The following is a 17708-nucleotide window of genomic DNA, read 5'->3' as shown; positions in this document are numbered from 1 at the left end:
TGATCGGGAGGTGCAGCCCACAGTGGGAAGTGCTCACAAGGCAGGCCGTGCCCCTGTGTGACAGACATTCCCAGGCACAGCCCTTCTGCTGACTCACCTCCTCAGCCCCCTGGCAGCTAGCACAGTGGGAGGCAACCATCTCTAGGAACTTCATGGATCTTGAAAAAATAGATTTTTTTTTTCAGCTGGAGCTGTGAAGAGCTCCACAGGCAGTATGTCATCTCTAGAGACAAAGGGCAGAGTGGGAGTTAGCGTGAGGGTGGGTGTTAACAGTCTGGCCTATTCTCAGCGCTTTTTTCTTTCTTCTCCTTGTTCTGTGTCTTCTGCTGCCTCCTCCCTTTGCTTCCCATGCCTGGGATTGATGGTGTGGGTTTCTCGTGTGCTTTTTCCTTGTTTGGGTGCCATAGCATGCACTGCCTTGTTTTCTTGTTGGATTGTCATCTTCTAACCTGAGAAAGTTTCTAGATTTGCTCAAAATAAAGTTTGAAAGGAAGGTCAGGCAAATACAAATCCCTCCAATTTCCTCTGATAGCCACAGCCGGAGATTCTGTTCCGTTTGTCCCGTTCCCATCAAAACAGCGATCAGCCCCGTTTCCTTGATTCTCACCAGGAGACCGATCGAATTCCAACCCAGCATCTGTTGGGGCTTCTGAGAACACAAAGCCATTCAGAAGTTCAGTGAAACAAAGCATGCACTGTCACACAAGCCTGTTCTCTGGCTTAATTAACCAGCAGGGCCAGGAAGAATCTCTTATTTGTCAGCGAGGGAGTTGTCCCGTCATGGTTTTGGAGGGAAGTTGAGTTTTCATCCTTAATGACTAGGGATCGCTTGGGAACCTGAACTACCACTCCACAGTAAGAGCTCAAGTGGTGAACAGTAACTTTCTTTCTCTGTTAGTTATCAAAATGAAGCCAAAAGCATTCAACTGAGAGTCTTATAAAGAAGGTGTCTTCTTTAGGAAGCAAAAAACCAGAAGCAAACAGTCACAGCAAACCACAGTTTTCTGGATTAGGGAGCAGAGTGGAAAGCCAGCTCTTGACACATAAGTGAACAGACATTATTTTGCAGTAGGGGAAGAGTGATCCTGGAACTTTACTGAATGTGAATATACTGACTGGTCCTTGCGTGGCCACAGGAGTGGTAGCTGAGGTGGGGAGCAAATTGTGAGAGGAACAGGCACCTGGCAGTCTGGATTCGAGAGTATGGCAAAACTCAAAACAGCATGTTCTCTTTCAATACAAAACAAAGTCCGTGTTTGTCTTGGGTTTTGGCTACGAGAAACTACAGAGAATTGTTTTCTACAGTGTCTTTGTCTTTTGAATGTAAGAGTTTGAAACCTGTCCAGTTCAAATAAAACCCTAGGGCTTTTACAGCCAGTTTAATTTGGTACAATTATCGCCTAGACATTTGGTTAAGAGACACTCATTTTTCCAAACCAGCAGTGGACTGAGCCTAACATTTATAGATGTTAATACATTCAGTTCTGTAGCAGTGCTCGAAGGCAGATGTATCATCCTAGTTTTACTTGCTTAAGACTGTGGCCAGTAAATGGTAGCCTGGGTTTCCACCCGGGTCATTTGTCCTCTGCGTGTTCCCAGGCCTGCCTTCTCCCCTCAGGCCAGCGCAGCATCTTCCTGGTGGATCAGGCATGCAGAAAGTCCTGGGGACCTTTGGGACCCTGGCTTAAGTGGCAGGGGAAAGGACATGATGTTGTTGGAATTAGGGAGGAAGGCTGTGAAAGGGAGGATTGATGAGGAAACGCAGAAACCTGGTAAGGAAAGGTATTTTAGACTTTTAGGTTGGAAACTGATTTTTGGCTTCAGAATTTTTTCCTTAACCTTAAAAATTTATTCTACAAAAGAGTAAAGTGAGCCCCCAGATTGTCCCATCACCCAGCTTCCACAGCTGGCTTTGGCGTGTTATTTCTCATCACTGTCATAAATATCATTGTGTGTTTAAAAAAAAAAAAAAAGTGAAGTTAGTGGGGTGGGTGTGATCATTGATCTGTCATCGAAACTGACCTCGGTTTCTTCATCTTCCTCTTAATAGCCACACAGCCAACACCATGTGAGCGTGCTATGCAGTGTGATTTTTACTGCATGGGACTGGGAGGCAGTGCTTTCGTATTTTGCAGATGAGGGAGATGATGTGTAGGTCACTAGCCCAGGATCCCTAGCTTGGTGAAACCAGGATGTGAGCCCAGGTCTTCCAACCAATGTCTGGCTCCTGCCACAAATACATGGTCGTTAGGTGCCCATAGGGTCCCTGAGCCCCATGAACCAGGTAGCCCTTGCAGAGGGGTGGGGAACCTCACCGGACTCTTTCCCCATGGATGAATGAAGCTGCAAATAGTAGAAAGGGGCCCTGGCAGTTTTGCTACCCCAACAGTGTCCCAGACAGGGTTTTGATGTCACTGAGGGCTTTCCCAAGCAGGGCAGCACAGTCCAGTACACACGGCCTGTTGGTGCTTATTGCTACATGTCTTCAGCAGATCCCACCAGGCCCCTGGGTGAGCACTTGACCCTGACGGGACGCAAAACATGGCCACATTCTGCCCCCATCTCCAGGTCCTTGTGGGGGAAGTGCTCCAGATAGTGGTATTTGGGTGCTGGGCTTGTCTGACCTGAGGAGGTGGCTGCAGAAGCCAGGGCCAGCCCTGAGCCCATGAAGTCTCTGCTCCTCCCCAGCACACTGTCTGCCTCCCTGCCCTTCCCAGCCACAGCTGCGCAGCATGTGCTGCTCCAAGCTCTGCTGCTCCCTCCCCCAACTTCCTGTTGCTGGGGACAGCAAGGGGTGGGGGCTAAGGGTCTGCCGTTGCTCAGGCGATCTGTGGCTGATCTGGGAATAATTTGAAACTAAATCTTAAGCTCTTTGGAAGCCTCTCATGAAACCATTGCAAGTTTATTAACAACAGCTGTGGCCACACATGACCTGGATCCCAGCCCCAACCCACCCCCAGAATCTCAGAGGGGAAGCACCAGTCGACTTGCAATTCCCAATCAGCTTTCTAAGGGGAGGAAAAGTGCAATGAAGAAGAAAAGCCACCCCACTCTTCCCCCATGGTCACAGGAGGCTGGCCAGCAGGCACGTGGACAGCTAGCCCTGGGGACCAGAAGTGTTGGAAAAAAAGGCTCAAAAGGACCGTAAAGTCTTTGGCAAAAATAGTTTTGTGCCAAGCGCTCAAATGGTTATTTTGGGAACAGTCAGCCTGTGGCTGCTGATTACTGTTCATATCTGATTTGTGAAAATAAATTGAATCTTTTCCCCTTTTTAATCACTCATAGTTTCTCTTTCTTCGTTTTCTCCTGTCTGTACCCTGCTGCGTGGATAGAACTGTGGGGCATAGCTGTGGAGGGACAAGCTAAGGGAGGATGTTTGTGTATGTTTTGTTTCTCTCTTCTTAATTAAAACCTCTCTGGTAAATTCTACCTCACTTGCCGTCTTCAAGTGCAGCACGTTTCTGGAGAGGCCGGGTCCTTGCCATCCCCACAAGCTCTTGCTGCGTCTTCCTCCCACCCACCCTACCTGCATGCAGCAGGCAGCAAGCCAGAGTCTTCTGTGTCAGGCTGAGTTCTTTCTGCACCCTGCTGAGCTCAAAGGAATTCAAGGAAAGGAAACAAATCTCCCTCCCTGTTAAAATGCAATCCGCTTATTTCCTTTTTTTTTGTTTTGTTTTGTTTTTTTTTGAGAGGGAGTCTCCCTCTGTCGCCCAGGCTGGAGTGCAGTGATGCGATCTCGGCTCACTGCAGCCTGAACCTACTGGGTTCAAGTGATTCTCCTGCCTCACCCTCCTGAGTAGCTGGGATTATAGGTGCACGCCACCAGGCCCAGCTAATTTTCGTATTTTAGTAGAGACGGGGTTTCACCGTGTTGATCAGACTGGTCTCGAACTCCTGACCTCAAATGATCCACCTGCCTAGGCCTCCCAAATTGCTGGGATTACAGGCATGAGCCACTGCACCCGGCCTTACTTCCAGCTCTTCCAGCTGGGTGCGGTGGCTCACACCTGTAATCCCAGCACTTCGGGAGGCCAAGGTGGGCGGATCACAAGGTCAGGAGTTCAAGACCAGCCTGGCCAATATGGTGAAACCCCGTCTCTACTAAAACTACAAAAATTAGCTGGGCGTGGGGCGGACGCCTGTACTCCCAGCTACTTGGGAGGCTGAGGCAGGAGAATCACTTGAACCCGGGAGGCGGAGGTTGCATTGAGCAGAGATCGCACCACTGCACTCCAGCCTGGGCGATAGAGCATGACTCTGTCTCAAAAAAAACAGAAAGTGCTCTTCCAGTTCCGCTGGGTGGGTGAGACTCCCGTTTCACTCTCTGCTTTGACCCTTTGTCCTTGACACTGCATTTGGGGTGCACTGCCCACTGTGGTGCCATTCGTGTGCTTCGTCATGGTACTCATTGGATCCCACTGTGGTCCATAGGTAAACCTTCTGGAGTAGCGATGGGGCACTGGAGGGCTTCGTTTTGTTTTTTGGAGATGGAGTTTTGCTCGTCGCCCAGGCTGGAATGCAGTCACGTGATCTTGGCTCACTGCAACCTGTGCCTCCCGGGTTCAAGCGATTCTGCTGCCTCAGCCTCCCAAGTAGCTGGAATTACAGGCACCCACCACCACGCCTGGCTAATTTTTGTATTTTTAGTAGAGATGGGGTTTCGCCATGTTGGCCAGGCTGGTCTCGAACCCCTGACATCAGGTGATTGGAGGGCTCACTTCTACCCTGGCCTGACACATCATTACGCTTGTTTTTTTGAGCCCTTGCTGATCCAGGGACACGTTGGTCGCTGATCAGCATCCACTCCCTCTCACCTCAGCCTGGCCTTGCTCATCAGAAAGGAGCTGTGCTGAGGATTCGTTTGAAAGTTTTCACTGGGATTAGGAGGGGCCAGAAGGAGAGCAGAGAGAGAACTCATTCAGGCCAGCTGGGTCCTTCTTAAGGCCTGTGCCAGAAACCAAGGATGAGGCACAGAGACTGCAGCCCTCGAGGGGATGCACCATGGTCTGTCATGGGATCTGTGGCAGCGAGTACAGATGCAGCCAGCAGCCCCTCCTGCCCCCACTGGCCAGGGCAAATGACATGAACAGGAACTCAGATCTCAAATAGGTTCAGGTGAAACTCATAGACCCCTGTCCAGGGTGAGCCCAGCAACCCAGCCTGAGCCATGCAGAGTTGAGAACTGCCGGCCATCCTTGGAACCTACAAGTCCAGACCTCCTGCCCTGGCCTCAGCACACTGCCCACCTTGGTGGTCCAACCACTCTCTGCATCTTCTGAGCCTCAGGGTCCTCTTATGAAATCCTTGCCAGCCTCCCGTGGCGTGGAGAAGGGGGTGTGAGCTAAGCAATCCGTACAAGGCAGCAGGACCTCGTGGGGGCAGAGCGTGACCTTCTACAATGGAATCTGAGTGGGCTTGACAGTGAAGTGTGGATATAAAAGCAGCCAATGGAAAAGATATCAGAATGTTCCCAGGATTGATCTCTGGTGAGGAATTACGGCTGATTTTAGCTGTGTTGTTTTGTTCAGTATTTCCCAAGATTGTTTTAATCAGTATGTATAAGGAAAAGAAATAATGGCATTTTTTTTTATGTTGATGAGAACCAAATCCCTGAGTTTTTTGTGACAAGAAGAGGACAGAAAGAGAAAATGTCATGGGACCCCCATGGGATTCAAGTAACTTGGTAGTGTCAGGAGAAAACATGTCAGGCAAGGAAATCTTGAAGCATTCGCTTCTGCCTTTGAGATGGACCAAAACCAGTGAGCTGAGAACAGCACCTGGTCAGAGGCCACTGGAGACCAGTGACCCAGGGAGGCACTACAGCCTCTCACCTCAGTGCTGGGCCCCCATGTGCAGCTTAGATTTCTGGCTCAAGAGATGAGGGTTATGAGCTTTCCCAAGCTCCCCACTCCCACTCTGGGCAAGAGGAATCTACTGGCTTTCATCCCAAAGGACAAGTGCCAGGGACCAGAGGCCGACAAGTGGGCTGTTTCAGGGGATGGCACATGCACTTCTGGGTAAGCTGAGCCTGAGAAAAGGAGGATTGTTCCTAAAAATTTCCAAAACACAGCCCCTTGCTCTGCATTTTGGCTGTTTGTTTCCTTGAGTAGAAGTGTTTTGTTTTGTTTTGCCCTATTATGTCTTGTAAGGGGAGAAAGGAGGTTTCAGAATTCTGCTCTTCTCAGAAGGAACCCTCTTGTGTTTCTGCACTCTTCATAGAATAAAGCACACCTTAGAACAGTTGCCTCTGACACACGCTCCCAGCCCGACAGCAGTGTTCTCAGGCCCCCAGTCAGGTTTGCCAGAAGTTCCGATTCAGAAACCTGGGGGTTTATGTGGTTAACAGCTCAGGCTTTGAGACTAGATTGCCTGGGTCACAACCTCACTGTGCCAGGGTTTCCTCATCTGCAACGTGGCAATCAGTTCATAGTGCCTGACTCAGGGAGCTGTGGTGAAACTGAGGTCCATGTGAGGTGTGTAGACAGGGGCTGGTGCATAGTAATCTCTCAGTGCATGTTAACTACTGTTGTTGTCACTGTGCTTGGCACTTTTATAAGAGTGATCAGACCAGGTGCGGTGGTTCACACCTGTAATCCCTGCACTTTGGGAGGCAGAGGTGGGAGGATGGCTTGAGGCCAGGAGTTTGAGACCTTCCTAGACAACACAGTGAGAACTCCCCCTCCACCACCATCTCTATAAGAAAAATTAAAAATTAGCTGGGCATGGTCATACACACCTGTAGTCCCACCTACTCGGGGAGCCTAAGGTGAGAAGATCACTTGAGCCCAGGAGTTCAAGGCTGCAGTGAGCTATAATCACGCCATTGCACTCCACCCTGGGCTGAGCAAGACCCTGTCTAGAGGAAAAAAAAAAAGGTACGAGATGGTTGGCTTCTCACCCTAACCTGTTTTGGAAAGGAGTGGGTTCCAGGTTAGGTAGTGGGGGTAGAGCTGCATATGCACTCAAGCCAGGTCTGGAGCCCCAGAGTTGTAGTTCTTCCCGTGACGCCAGCAGCCTCTCTTGAAGAAGCCAGCACTGCTTTAAAATGAGTTCACCCTGCCATCCAGGCAGCTCTACCACCAAGGTTTCCTGTTTGTGACTCAGCCCCGAGACGGCAGGACAGTTGTGCTGTGATCCAGCTCAGCCCCTGGCTCCTCCTCATCCTCTTTCCTTCTATTTTTCCCCTCTCCCAGCAGCCTAGGTGTGTCCTAGATTTGCAGCGTGGCCTTTTTCCAAGTGTCCTCTTCACAGGATGGTGATGCTCATATGCCTGGAATGTTTCCTGAGGGACTTGACTCCAGAAAGGACTCAATACCCCATCTGTCACTTATCCCAAGTCCAAGAAGTATCTGATGAGGGACGAGGCCTCATGTTTAACCTCAAAATCAATCCTAAACCCTCCCTCCCTCTTTTTTTTTTTTTTTTTTGAGACAGAGTCTTGCTCTGTTGCCCAGGCTGGAGTGCAGTGGCACCATCTCGGCTAACTGCAGCCTCTGCCTCCCAGGTTCAAGTGATTCTCCTGCCTCAGCCTCCCGAGTAGTTGAGATTACAGACGCCTGCCACTGCGCCTAGCTAATTTTTGTATTTTTAGTAGAGATGAGGTTTCACCATATTGGCCAGGCCTGTCTCAAACTCCTGACCTCGTGATCCGCCCGCCTTGGCCTCCCAAAGTGCTGGGATTACAGGCGCGAGCCACCGCTTCTGGCCCCTCCCTCTTTTTAATTGTGGTGAAGCATAAGATAAAATTTGCCATTTTTAAGTTTACAATTCAGTTATCTTCACTTTTTTCTTTTCTGAGACAGGATCTTCCCCTGTTGTGCCAGTACAATGGCACAATCATAGCTCACTGCAGCCTCAACCTCCTTGGGCTCTAGTGATCCTCCCACCTCAGCCCCCCAAATAGCCTCCCAATAGCCACACCTGGCTAATTTTTAAAATTTTGTAGAGCTGGGTTCTCACTGTGTTGCCCTTGCTGGTCTGAAAATCCTGGCCTCAAGCGATCCTGCTGCCTCAGCCTCCCAAAGCACTGGAATTGTCTTCACTTTTTTTTTTTTTTTTTTTTTGAGACAGAGTCTTGCTCTGTCACCCAAGCTGGAGTGCAGTGGCGCCATTTCTGCTCATTGTAATCTCCACCTGCAGCTTCAAGCAATTCTGCCTCAGCTTCCAGAGTAGCTGGGATTACAGGCACACACCACCACACCTGGCTAATTTTTTGTATTTTTAGTAGAGATGGGGTTTCACCATGTTAGCCACACTGGTCTCTAACTCCTGGCCTCAAGTCATCCACCCACCTCGAACTCCCAAAGTGCTGGGATTACAGGCATGAGCCAACTGCACCTGGCCTGTCTTCACTCTTGACTTGAGGAATTTCAAATGCTTCAGAGAAACTGATTGTGGAAGGAACTTCCACCGCAAATTAAGAAAGAAATCTTCCAGCTGGGTGTGATGGCTCATGCCTGTAATCCCAACATTTTGGGGAGACCAAGGTTGGGTGCATCGCTTGAGCCCAGGAGTTCAAGACTAGCCTGAGCAACATGGTGAAACCCCATTTCTACAAAAAAAAAAAAAAAGTCAGATGTGGTGGTGGGCGCCTGTAGTCTGAGCTACCAGGAGGCTAGGGCAGGAGGATCTCTTGAGCCCAGGAGGTGGAGGCTGCAGTGAGCTATGATGGTGCTACTGCACCCCAGCCTGGACAGCAGAGCAAGACACTGTCTCAAAGAAAAGGAAGGAAATCTTCCCTTTAGAGTCTAACATATTAGCTAAAGCGTAATTTTTTTATTTTAAAAAAGAAAAAAACGTTTAAGTTTTATTAAAGTTACTAAGCACAGTGTCCTGTGACTCTAGCCAGTTGGAGACAGTTGAAATCTGAAACACCTAACCTATATCTAGGTATAACTGACAGTTGGCTCATGATTTATGATAAAATTGTAGGTCATTGTAGCTGAGTGCCGTCATTTTGGGTGAAATACAAACCAGACTGTCTTTAGACTCCTAAGGGCTTGACTCCCAAAACAGGACTCAAGGGCAAATGGTCTTGATTCCACTTGCCAATCAGGAGAGTGATCAGAGCAGAGGGAGGGATTGGAAGAAAGGCTCTGGGGTGGCTGTCTTCAGAGGGTGAGGATGCGACACTTTTATTCCCTTGGGACTCTGAGGCTCCCTCTTCCTCTCCAGGAAGAACTCTGAATGGCAGGCTGGGAAGGTTCTATCTGCACTGTCCTCCAGACCCCGCCGATCTGTATCAGAAACCCGGGCTCGCGCTCCTGTGCAGGTGCCTCAGACCCTTCTGAGGGAGTTCTGAAATAGGATTTATTCAGGAGCACTGGGATTTATCACGGAAGCTTAGTGATAAAAATCAGGCGGTGGCCTGCATGCTCTCAGCCTCAGCAGTGCCACAGGGGGCCAGAGCTCTTCTCCCCAAAAGAGAGCCTCTCTTTTCCCTCATGTTTTATCAGGGGAGAGTCTGAGGAAAAAAAGGGGGTTAGTGGCTTGTCTTTTTTTTTTTTTAGACAGAGTCTCCCTCTGTCGCCAGGCTGGAGTGCAGTGGCGCGATCTCGGCTCACTGCAACCTCCACCTCCCAGGTTCAAGCCATTCTCCTGCCTCAGCCTCCCGAGTAGCTGGGATTACAGGCGTGTACCACCACGCTCAGCTAATTTTTTGTATTGTTAGTAGAGACAGGGTTTCACCGTGTTAGCCAGGATGATCTCTATCTCCTGACCTCGTGGTCCGCCTGCCTCAGCCTCCCGAAGTGCTGGGGTTACAGGCGTGAACCGAGTGTCTAGTCTTTAATGCTATGAAATTGCCCCTTCTATCCACGTGGAATTTCAGAGAGAGGTGCCCATTGGAACGTTGCTCATAGCAGAGACGTGAGGCCCTCACAAGGAGGGCCAAGGCTGCCACACTCCTCACTGTGTCTGCAGCGTCCAGCACGGTCCTGACTGGTGTGGGTGCTGTGTATGGGGCAGGGACACCTTCAGGATATCTTTTCTGTGGATTTCCTCCAGGAGGACCATTGAGTGGCCCGGTGTGTGCGTTTGTCCCAGTTTACTGCCAACTAGCCATAACATTGAACAAGGTACTTTCTCAGGGACCTCAGTTTCTGTGCTACAGAGGTTGGAATGGATGATTCCTAAGGTACCTCCTTGTGCCATCGAAGGCCATAAGTGTCCCTTGGGGACTGATGGTGTAACTGCATCGAGGAGATGCGGCAGAGGTTGAGGTGAGGCAGAGTGGTGGTTGTGCAGTCCTGTTGGTTGTGATTAATAACGGACCAGAGTGAGGACCCCTGAAAGAAATACTGTGGGTGTCTCCCAGTGTGCACCACTTCTTCATGAAACTTCTCTACCTGTCATTTTTCAGTGTTCCTGTGTCCTAATCATGAGCATTTACTTTGGGCTACATCCTTTACATACTTGAACTCATTCAGTCCTTAACAAAGCAGCCCATTTACAGATGAGCTGCCTGGACGCAGGGATACTCAGGAACCTGCCGAGCTCGCTTAGCTAAGAGGTGTAGGCCCACGGCTCTCCTGCTGCACAACTTTCTTTCTTTTTTCTTTCTTCCTTTTTTTTTTTTTTTTTTTTAAACACAAGTTTCACTCTGTCGCCCAGGGTGGAGGGTGGAGTGTGGAGTGCAGTAGCACGATCACTGCCCAGTAGCTGGGACTACAGGCTCACACCACCATGCCTGGCTAAATTTTGTATTTTTTGTAGAGATAGGATCTCACTTTGTTGCCCAGGCTGGTCTCAAACTCCTGGGCCCAAGTGATCCTCCCACCAGTTTTCTGGATCACTTCGCTTAATTTGTTGGGGTTTTTTGGTTCATTTCTTTTTTTCTTTTTTTTTTTTTTAGTTTTTTTTCTTAGGCCTGCCACTGGCTCCAAAATGAAGAGGCTTGCCAGCTCCCAGTCTAGAGAGTTGATAGAATCTACCTTGATATTCACATGGAGGCCTTCAAACTGCCCACCCAACCCTCTTGAGTTACTGGAGCCCTTCATGTTGACTCACTTAGTGATTATGTTGAAGGTAGTAAGTTCCCCCTTGTGGAGTGTTCACAAAGAGGCTAGATGACCTCATCTCGGGGTTTTGATAGAGAATTCTTATGTGTTAACCCCGGAGAGAGACAGCTCCCTCAGGATTCCTTCCAGACATAGGATTCTGTGGTGTGCTTGGGCACTTTGCAACTCTTGAAATGCATGATGGGAACTTGACCTTTGTCACCTCTCCTCTCTTCATGCCTTGCTCAGAACACGTGGCCAGGCAGCAGCAAGGAGGCTGCTTCTGCTGAAAACAGACTTGAGTATCTTAAGAATGTCCAAGTGTCAGAGTTGGAAAGAAGCTTATGAGACCTTTTAGTCTAAACCCATCACTTGGCATCTGAGGCCTAGAGAATGTAGGAGAATTTAATAGTGTCATCCACTGTTGCAGATAGAACCAGTCTCCAGGGAGTCTATTCTAAGAATCTTTCATCTACCAAACCAAGGGAATGTGTTATCTAATTACTTACTCAGTCCGTCTGCCTTTCTGTTTCATTGTTGATCTGAAGTTTAATCAGTAAACTTAGAACAGTGTCTAGCACAGAGTAGGCATTCAGTGCACGTTTAGTGAAGGAAATTCCTAACTCCAGAATCCTTGCGGTTCACAAACAATTGTGTGGGGAAATCACTCATTTCTGTCTTGGCTGTGACATTAATAACCTAGTAAGTAAACCTGCAAACTGTCCGTTGCTTAGCCCTCGATGGGGCTGCCCATCTTCTGCTGGGCCAAGGATTGTCTTCCTTCCAGTTGCTGCTCTGGGTGTCATCAGATCAGCATGAAAAAATCCAAACTGATCATTATTAATATTCCAACCCACAGCAAAGAAATTGGCCAGATGTTTAGGCTCTGACGCCGTGTCTAGGAAAATAAATGTGCTTTCATTAGACTGCTTGCATTGTTGGGACTTGCTAATCCTCTCACGATATCAGGGACTACCATCCCTCCCCATCCTTCTCCCCAGCTTGGCTGCTCTCAACTCCTGGAGGACCTCAGGGAACAGAGCCCTCCTATAGTCAGCTCTCTCTTTCCTGCTTGCTGAGCCAGCAGTTGGCGTGTTTGGGGTTTGCCACGGTGTTGCCACTCTGCTGCTTGTGAGCCTCAGCCCTCTCGGGCCCACACCTTAGCTCCTTGGCCCTGCAGCCAGCCAGGAAAGATGGGCACCCACTTGGCGGGTTTTTTCAATCCAGTTAATCGTCTTTCAGTCCCACAAACTGCACAGCTGTTTTGTGGGTCACTGAGGAGGGGGGTTAAGGTCAGCGCCACTCATGAAGCAGGCATCACGGGTGGTCTGTCCTGAGGGAGCAGCCCGGTCCTCCCACCATGGTGTCTGCTGGCAGGTGGGGGTGTGGGAGCTGCATGTGGCAAAAACCCAACCTCTGGGGCTTGCCCAGCGTGGCCCCTGAGTTTCCCAGCACAGCTCCCACATCTGCCTGCACTCACAGTGCCTCTTCGGTTCCTGTCTGAGGCTTGGATAACCCAAGTGTGAATTGTGTTTGTTATTTCAGGCCTACCAAGCATGGGGTTTGGGAGAAGAGACGGCAAGGTCCGAGGGGGACCATCCTCACTGTCGCACCTTCCTCCTCTCCCCGAGGCTTGGCCCAGGAGCCAAGGCCAGCCTTGGGGGCTAAGCAGGGCCCGACTGGACATTTGTCCATCTCAGTTGAGGACATCTGCAAGACTTTTTCAGGCTCTGCAGACAGGCTGCCATGCCCAGCGCTTGTGGACTTGGGATGTGAAACTTTTCAGGCTGTGCCCACTCAGACCCAGCCCTCTCCAAACCCTTCTCATATCCACCACTTGCACGCAGCTCAGTGCATGGAGGCCCTCCATCCCCCAGCCTCACCAGGCAGCTGCCTGCCATGCTCAGACCCCTCTGCCCAGCCTTGTGGATGGCCTCCTTGTGGAACGCCATCAGGCTGATGAAGGAAGGAGGCCTTCGGGGAAATAGGAAGGAACGGTGTGCAGCCCAGGCCCCACTGGCCAGCAGCAGGCTTCAGGCTTGTTCCATGGCCACGAGCAACAAGCGGCCTCCCCACTGTCCCACGGGGCCTCAGCACTGCATGAAGCTACAGGTTCATCCTTCTCATTGCTTGCGTTTTAGGAAGATGATGAGAAGCTTATTGAGGAAATCCAGAAGGAGGCTGAAGAGGAACAGAAAAGAAAGAATGGAGGCAAGTGCCCCTCCCCAGGCCCCCAGGACAGAGCAGCAGCCAGGCCATGCAGGCTTCTGCTGGCCTCCCTGAGTGTCCTGGCACTCAACCCAGCACAGGAGAGGAGGGGGTGCTGTCCCTCAGGTGGCTATAGACCTGACTTCACCCACGCGGCCACATCTCAGGCCTATGGAAAGGCCTTCAACGCCTTGAATATAGTTTTGGCATCTCCTTGATGGTGAGGAAGTCCCAAGGGGTGGGTTTGAGCTCAGGAATCAAACAAGCCACACCTGGCTAAAGAAAAGTAGCCCCAGCTGATCCTTCTGAGGCTGAAAAGCAGTGAAGCCAGGAGTGTTGGCACACATCTGCGATCCCAGCTCCTCAGGAGGCAGAGGTGGGAGCATCACTGGATCCCAGGAGGTTGGGGCTAGCCTGGGCAAAATAGCAAGACCCCATCTGTTTTTCTTTAAAAAAAAGAGGCTAAGTGCAGTGGCTCACATCTGCAATCCCAGCACTCTCCGGGAGGGTGAGGCAGGTGGATCAGTTGAGCCCAGGAGTTTGAGACCAGCCTGGGCAACATGGCAAAACCCCATCTATTAAAAAAAAAAAAAAAAAAAAAAAGTAACTGAGTCGCTGAGGTGGCCCATCAAGGCCCTGGCTCTGAAGGATGTCTGGCTGGGTGGGTGGACGTGCCACCTTCCAAGGTGCCACTGTGGAGCAAGACACTGGTGGAAGTACAGATTTGTCCTTGGTTTCTTGCAGTGGCATTTGGGGGGTGTCCACGTTTTGTGCTTTGATCAGCATGTGGAGCCACTCCCGTATCCAGAGGTCGCTGCCCTGGTCCCAGGCTAGATTCCATTGAGGTTGGTTTAATGTTTTTCTCCACTAATTCCCACATCCCTTTCAGAGAACACCTTCAAACGCATTGGACCCCCGCTGGAGAAGCCTGTGGAGAAGGTGCAGAGGGTGGAGGCCCTCCCGAGGCCCGTTCCGCAGAACCTGCCACAGCCACAGATGCCACCCTATGCCTTCGCGCACCCACCCTTCCCCCTGCCTCCTGTGCGGCCTGTGTTCAACAACTTCCCACTCAACATGGGGCCTATCCCAGCCCCGTACGTGCCCCCTCTGCCCAACGTGCGGGTCAACTATGACTTCGGTCCCATCCACATGCCCCTGGAGCACAACCTGCCCATGCACTTTGGCCCCCAGCCGCGGCATCGCTTCTGATGGCCCCGAATCCCCATTGAGCAGCACAAAGCCCGTTTGGGGTAGGAGTGTGGATGGAGAACCCTCCCCCACCCCTCCCCCAAGGCTGGTGTCTGTACCATTGCATCCTAAGTCAGGTTGAAGGGTAGGCTGGTTTTCTTCCCACCCCTTTCCTAGAAGGGCTACTGCTCCTGGAAGAGTGGACGGATCCATAATAAAGACGAAGTCCCAAATGGTGGAGTTCAGAGAGAGCTGCAATGTGAACTGCCCCTCCCCTCGCATCCGCCGGGCCACCAACGGCAGCCCTTCTGCCTTGTCCATGGCATAGGCCATAGACCAGGTCCCTGCTGCTCACACCTGGGCCTCTCCTCGGAGCCGACCCCTGGGTAGCAAGGCAGCCGAGAGCATCTCCCTGGAGGGGCCCACGGTTGGGCCAAGGGCAGAGGGGGTTGCGCCTGCGGGCCTGGGAAGCATTGCTCAGGGTGGGGGGCTGGGACCATGGCCCGCAGAGGCACTGCCACAGCTGTGAGGGCCAAGATGCTGTCCCCCCATCCAAAACCCATGCGCCACTGCAGTGAGTGTTGAGGGCACCTCTCCTCCCCTCTTAGACCTACTCAGATGAGGCAGTAGCAGACCCATCTCGCAGCAGGGGTTTTGTTCTGTTGCCGCCTAACTTTCTCACCCTCGGTCTCTGGAAAGTCAGGCTGAGAAATCCTTTCCCAGGCCAGGCCGCTGCAGTACACTGGATGGTTCTAAAGTTGGCCCATTGAAAGAGCCTCTTAAGGTAGCTGGGACAGAGGCCTGGTGGCCCTGCTGGGCAGCCCCAACTGCTGAGGGAGACGTTTCTGCCACCCTGGGTGATGAGCAGCTTTCCCCCCCTGGCTTATTGGGGGAGGAGTGGGCCTCCTTAGGGAGACAGGTGACCCTGGGTGCCACCCCTGCCCCGTGTGTGCCCCGGGTGTTCTCAGTGGTTGGTGAAGGCAGGTAGAGGGTGCTGTCCAGTATCCCCCATGTGAAGGCCACTTCCCTTCTCATGGAGTCAGCTGAGCATCAGCTCAGCCCTGCCATATCCCCACTCACCCTCCTCACCTCCTGTCCGGCCCTGGGTTTCTAGCCGTGCCTGACGCATCACTCTGGCCCATTGACAGATGAGAGGCCTGAAGCCTTCCTGGCCACAGGCATCACTTTCTCCTCCTCCTCGTGCCCTGCCTTGTCCTTGTCGTGTTGCCATGGGGTTCTGAGAGGCTGGGAGTTCACGGACCTCAGACACAGCTGAGCCCAACAACCATTGGGGTGGGGCTGCATCAGTCTCCGGAGTGGCCCGCCACCTCCTGCAGCAGGGCCTGGCCCACCCAAGGTGCCTGGGGCAGGCGGGCACCGTCATTCGCTGCCATTGGCTTCTCAGATGTATTTCAAGGACTAAAGTGGGCTCTAAGATCTAAGATGGCCAGGCGCGGTGGCTCCCGCTTGTAATCCCAGCACTTTGGGAGGCCGAGGTGGGCGGATGACTTGAGGTCGGGAGTTTGAGTCCCCATCTCTACTAAAAATACAAGATTAGCCAGATGAGGTGGCGCATGCCTATAATCCCAGCTACTCAGGAGGCTGAGGCAGGAGAATCACTTGAACCTGGGAGGCGGAGGTTGCAGTGAGCCAAGATTGCGCCACTGCACTCCAGCCTGAGCAACAAGAGCAAAACTATCTTAAAAAAAAAAAAAAAAGATCTAAGATACCCATTCTTTCTGCCTTTGCCCAGGATGGAGGCTTTGAAGACAGGTGGTCACCTGGACCTAGGGTAAGGGTGCGCAGGGAGGCCGGGCTTGGGGGCAGCCTGCTGCTGTGTCCTTGCTGGCGCCCATACCTGTTGGACTGCCTGAACTTTGCTACTAGCCTGAACGACAGTGCCTTGGAAAGGTGGGCTCCATGTGGCAGCAACAGGATTGTCTTCATTACCTTAAATATGCTCCCTGTGCTTCCCCAGGGAGGATTTCTGGGAGCAGAGGGCGGCTGTAGACATCACAGCTGAAGAGGTGACCTCAGGCCCTGGGAGCCTCAGCTCCCTCTGCCCTGCACCCTAGGCACGTGGCTCCAGCAAGAGGCCCAGGCAGGACAAAGGGAGCAGGCAGCAGCTGCAGAAACAGCCCTAGACAGGTGCTGGCCTCAACCCTGGCAGGGGAGGGGGAGCCCAGAGTGATGTTTCTCCTAAGGCCAAACCCCAAGGGTGGGTCATTTGAGAGGAGTTCCAGCTGTTCTGGCCACATTGGGCTGGTGGGGAAGGAGCGGCTGCCTCTTTACTTGGAGGGTCCCTGATTCCTGAGGATCCTCCCCAAGCCAGGCACGGGGGACCACAGGGCTGCCGTGAGCACGCACCCTGGTTCTCCAGGCCCCTCTGTCCAGAGGCAGGGCCTGAACCTCGGGCTCCTGCCTGGACCAGTGACAGCATTGGGGAGAGAAGCACTGGGGGTCTTCTGACCAGCCAGCAAGGGGCCGTGCCAGTGCCCAGAGAGCAGGTCAGACCACAGGCAACCCTGAGGCAGCTGGCTCCCTCTCTCTGCCCTGCAGGGCTTGCCGCAGGGCGTGAGGCTCCCCAGCCACAGCCCCCTCTTACTTGCCTTAAAACTGGAGAGAGGAATCTAGTATTTGCACTTAGCAAAATATTTAAAAACTGAAAAAAATGTGCATGATCTGTCACTTTGTATAAAAACAAGAAACGATTAGTTCATTAAACTTTTTCTTTACCTTCTGGTAGTGAAAATAGATAAAATAATTCCGTTTCAACTACTGTGTGTAAAAAGCCTGTATCATATGTAACTGGGACTTTTGTAAATAAATGTTTGTGCGCTCTGCTCCCTCCAGCTTCGTCTCTCCACCCCGCCATCCGGCAAGTTACAGGGGCCGCTGACAGATTCGTCCAAGTGATTGGGTCTAAACCAGCATCCGCACCTCCCCGACTGGGTCCTGGCAGGAGCAGGCCCGGAAGGCCCAGTAGTAAGATCCCTACCACTCCCCTGCCAGGGAGGAAGATCAGGTGATCTGCTAGGCAAATCCTGCTACGGCAGCTACCAAGGCCCACATTGGGCACAAAGGGTCTATCTGTTTGTTTTTGGCACAGAATCCCCTGCAAGAAAGGTGCAGTCAGTTTCTTTTGCAGGCCCCTTCCCCAGTCTGCCCACCTAAAGGTCAAGTAAACCAGGAGAAGCCTCGCCCAGCTGAGGAGGGGACAAGGTTCCAAGGACAGGAAGTGCCTGGGCTGAGAGGCCATGGCATTTGAGTCCCTTCCCTGACTGGTGAGACGCTGCAGTGCCAGGGCCGTGCTAC

General features: G+C 51.8%; 1 protein-coding gene across 2 annotated transcripts in view; it reads left to right on the top strand.

Annotated features, from left to right (window-relative positions):
* Positions 1–17237, top strand: part of RNF216 (ring finger protein 216) — a 164238-nt gene extending 147001 nt beyond the window's left edge. For both annotated transcript variants that reach the window (XM_031013013.2, XM_031013012.2), the window contains exons 16-17: positions 13139–13208; positions 14095–17237. In XM_031013013.2, the coding sequence (XP_030868873.1) occupies positions 13139–13208; positions 14095–14414 (390 nt within the window). In that variant the 3' untranslated portion in view covers positions 14415–17237. The remainder of the gene's footprint in view (positions 1–13138; positions 13209–14094) is intronic.
* Positions 17238–17708: the final 471 nt, after the last annotated feature.

The sequence above is a fragment of the Gorilla gorilla genome, chromosome 6 (assembly GCF_029281585.2).
Source record: "Gorilla gorilla gorilla isolate KB3781 chromosome 6, NHGRI_mGorGor1-v2.1_pri, whole genome shotgun sequence".
In the NCBI taxonomy this organism is placed as follows: Eukaryota; Metazoa; Chordata; class Mammalia; order Primates; family Hominidae; genus Gorilla; species Gorilla gorilla.
This window is presented reverse-complemented; position numbering and strand designations above follow the sequence as displayed.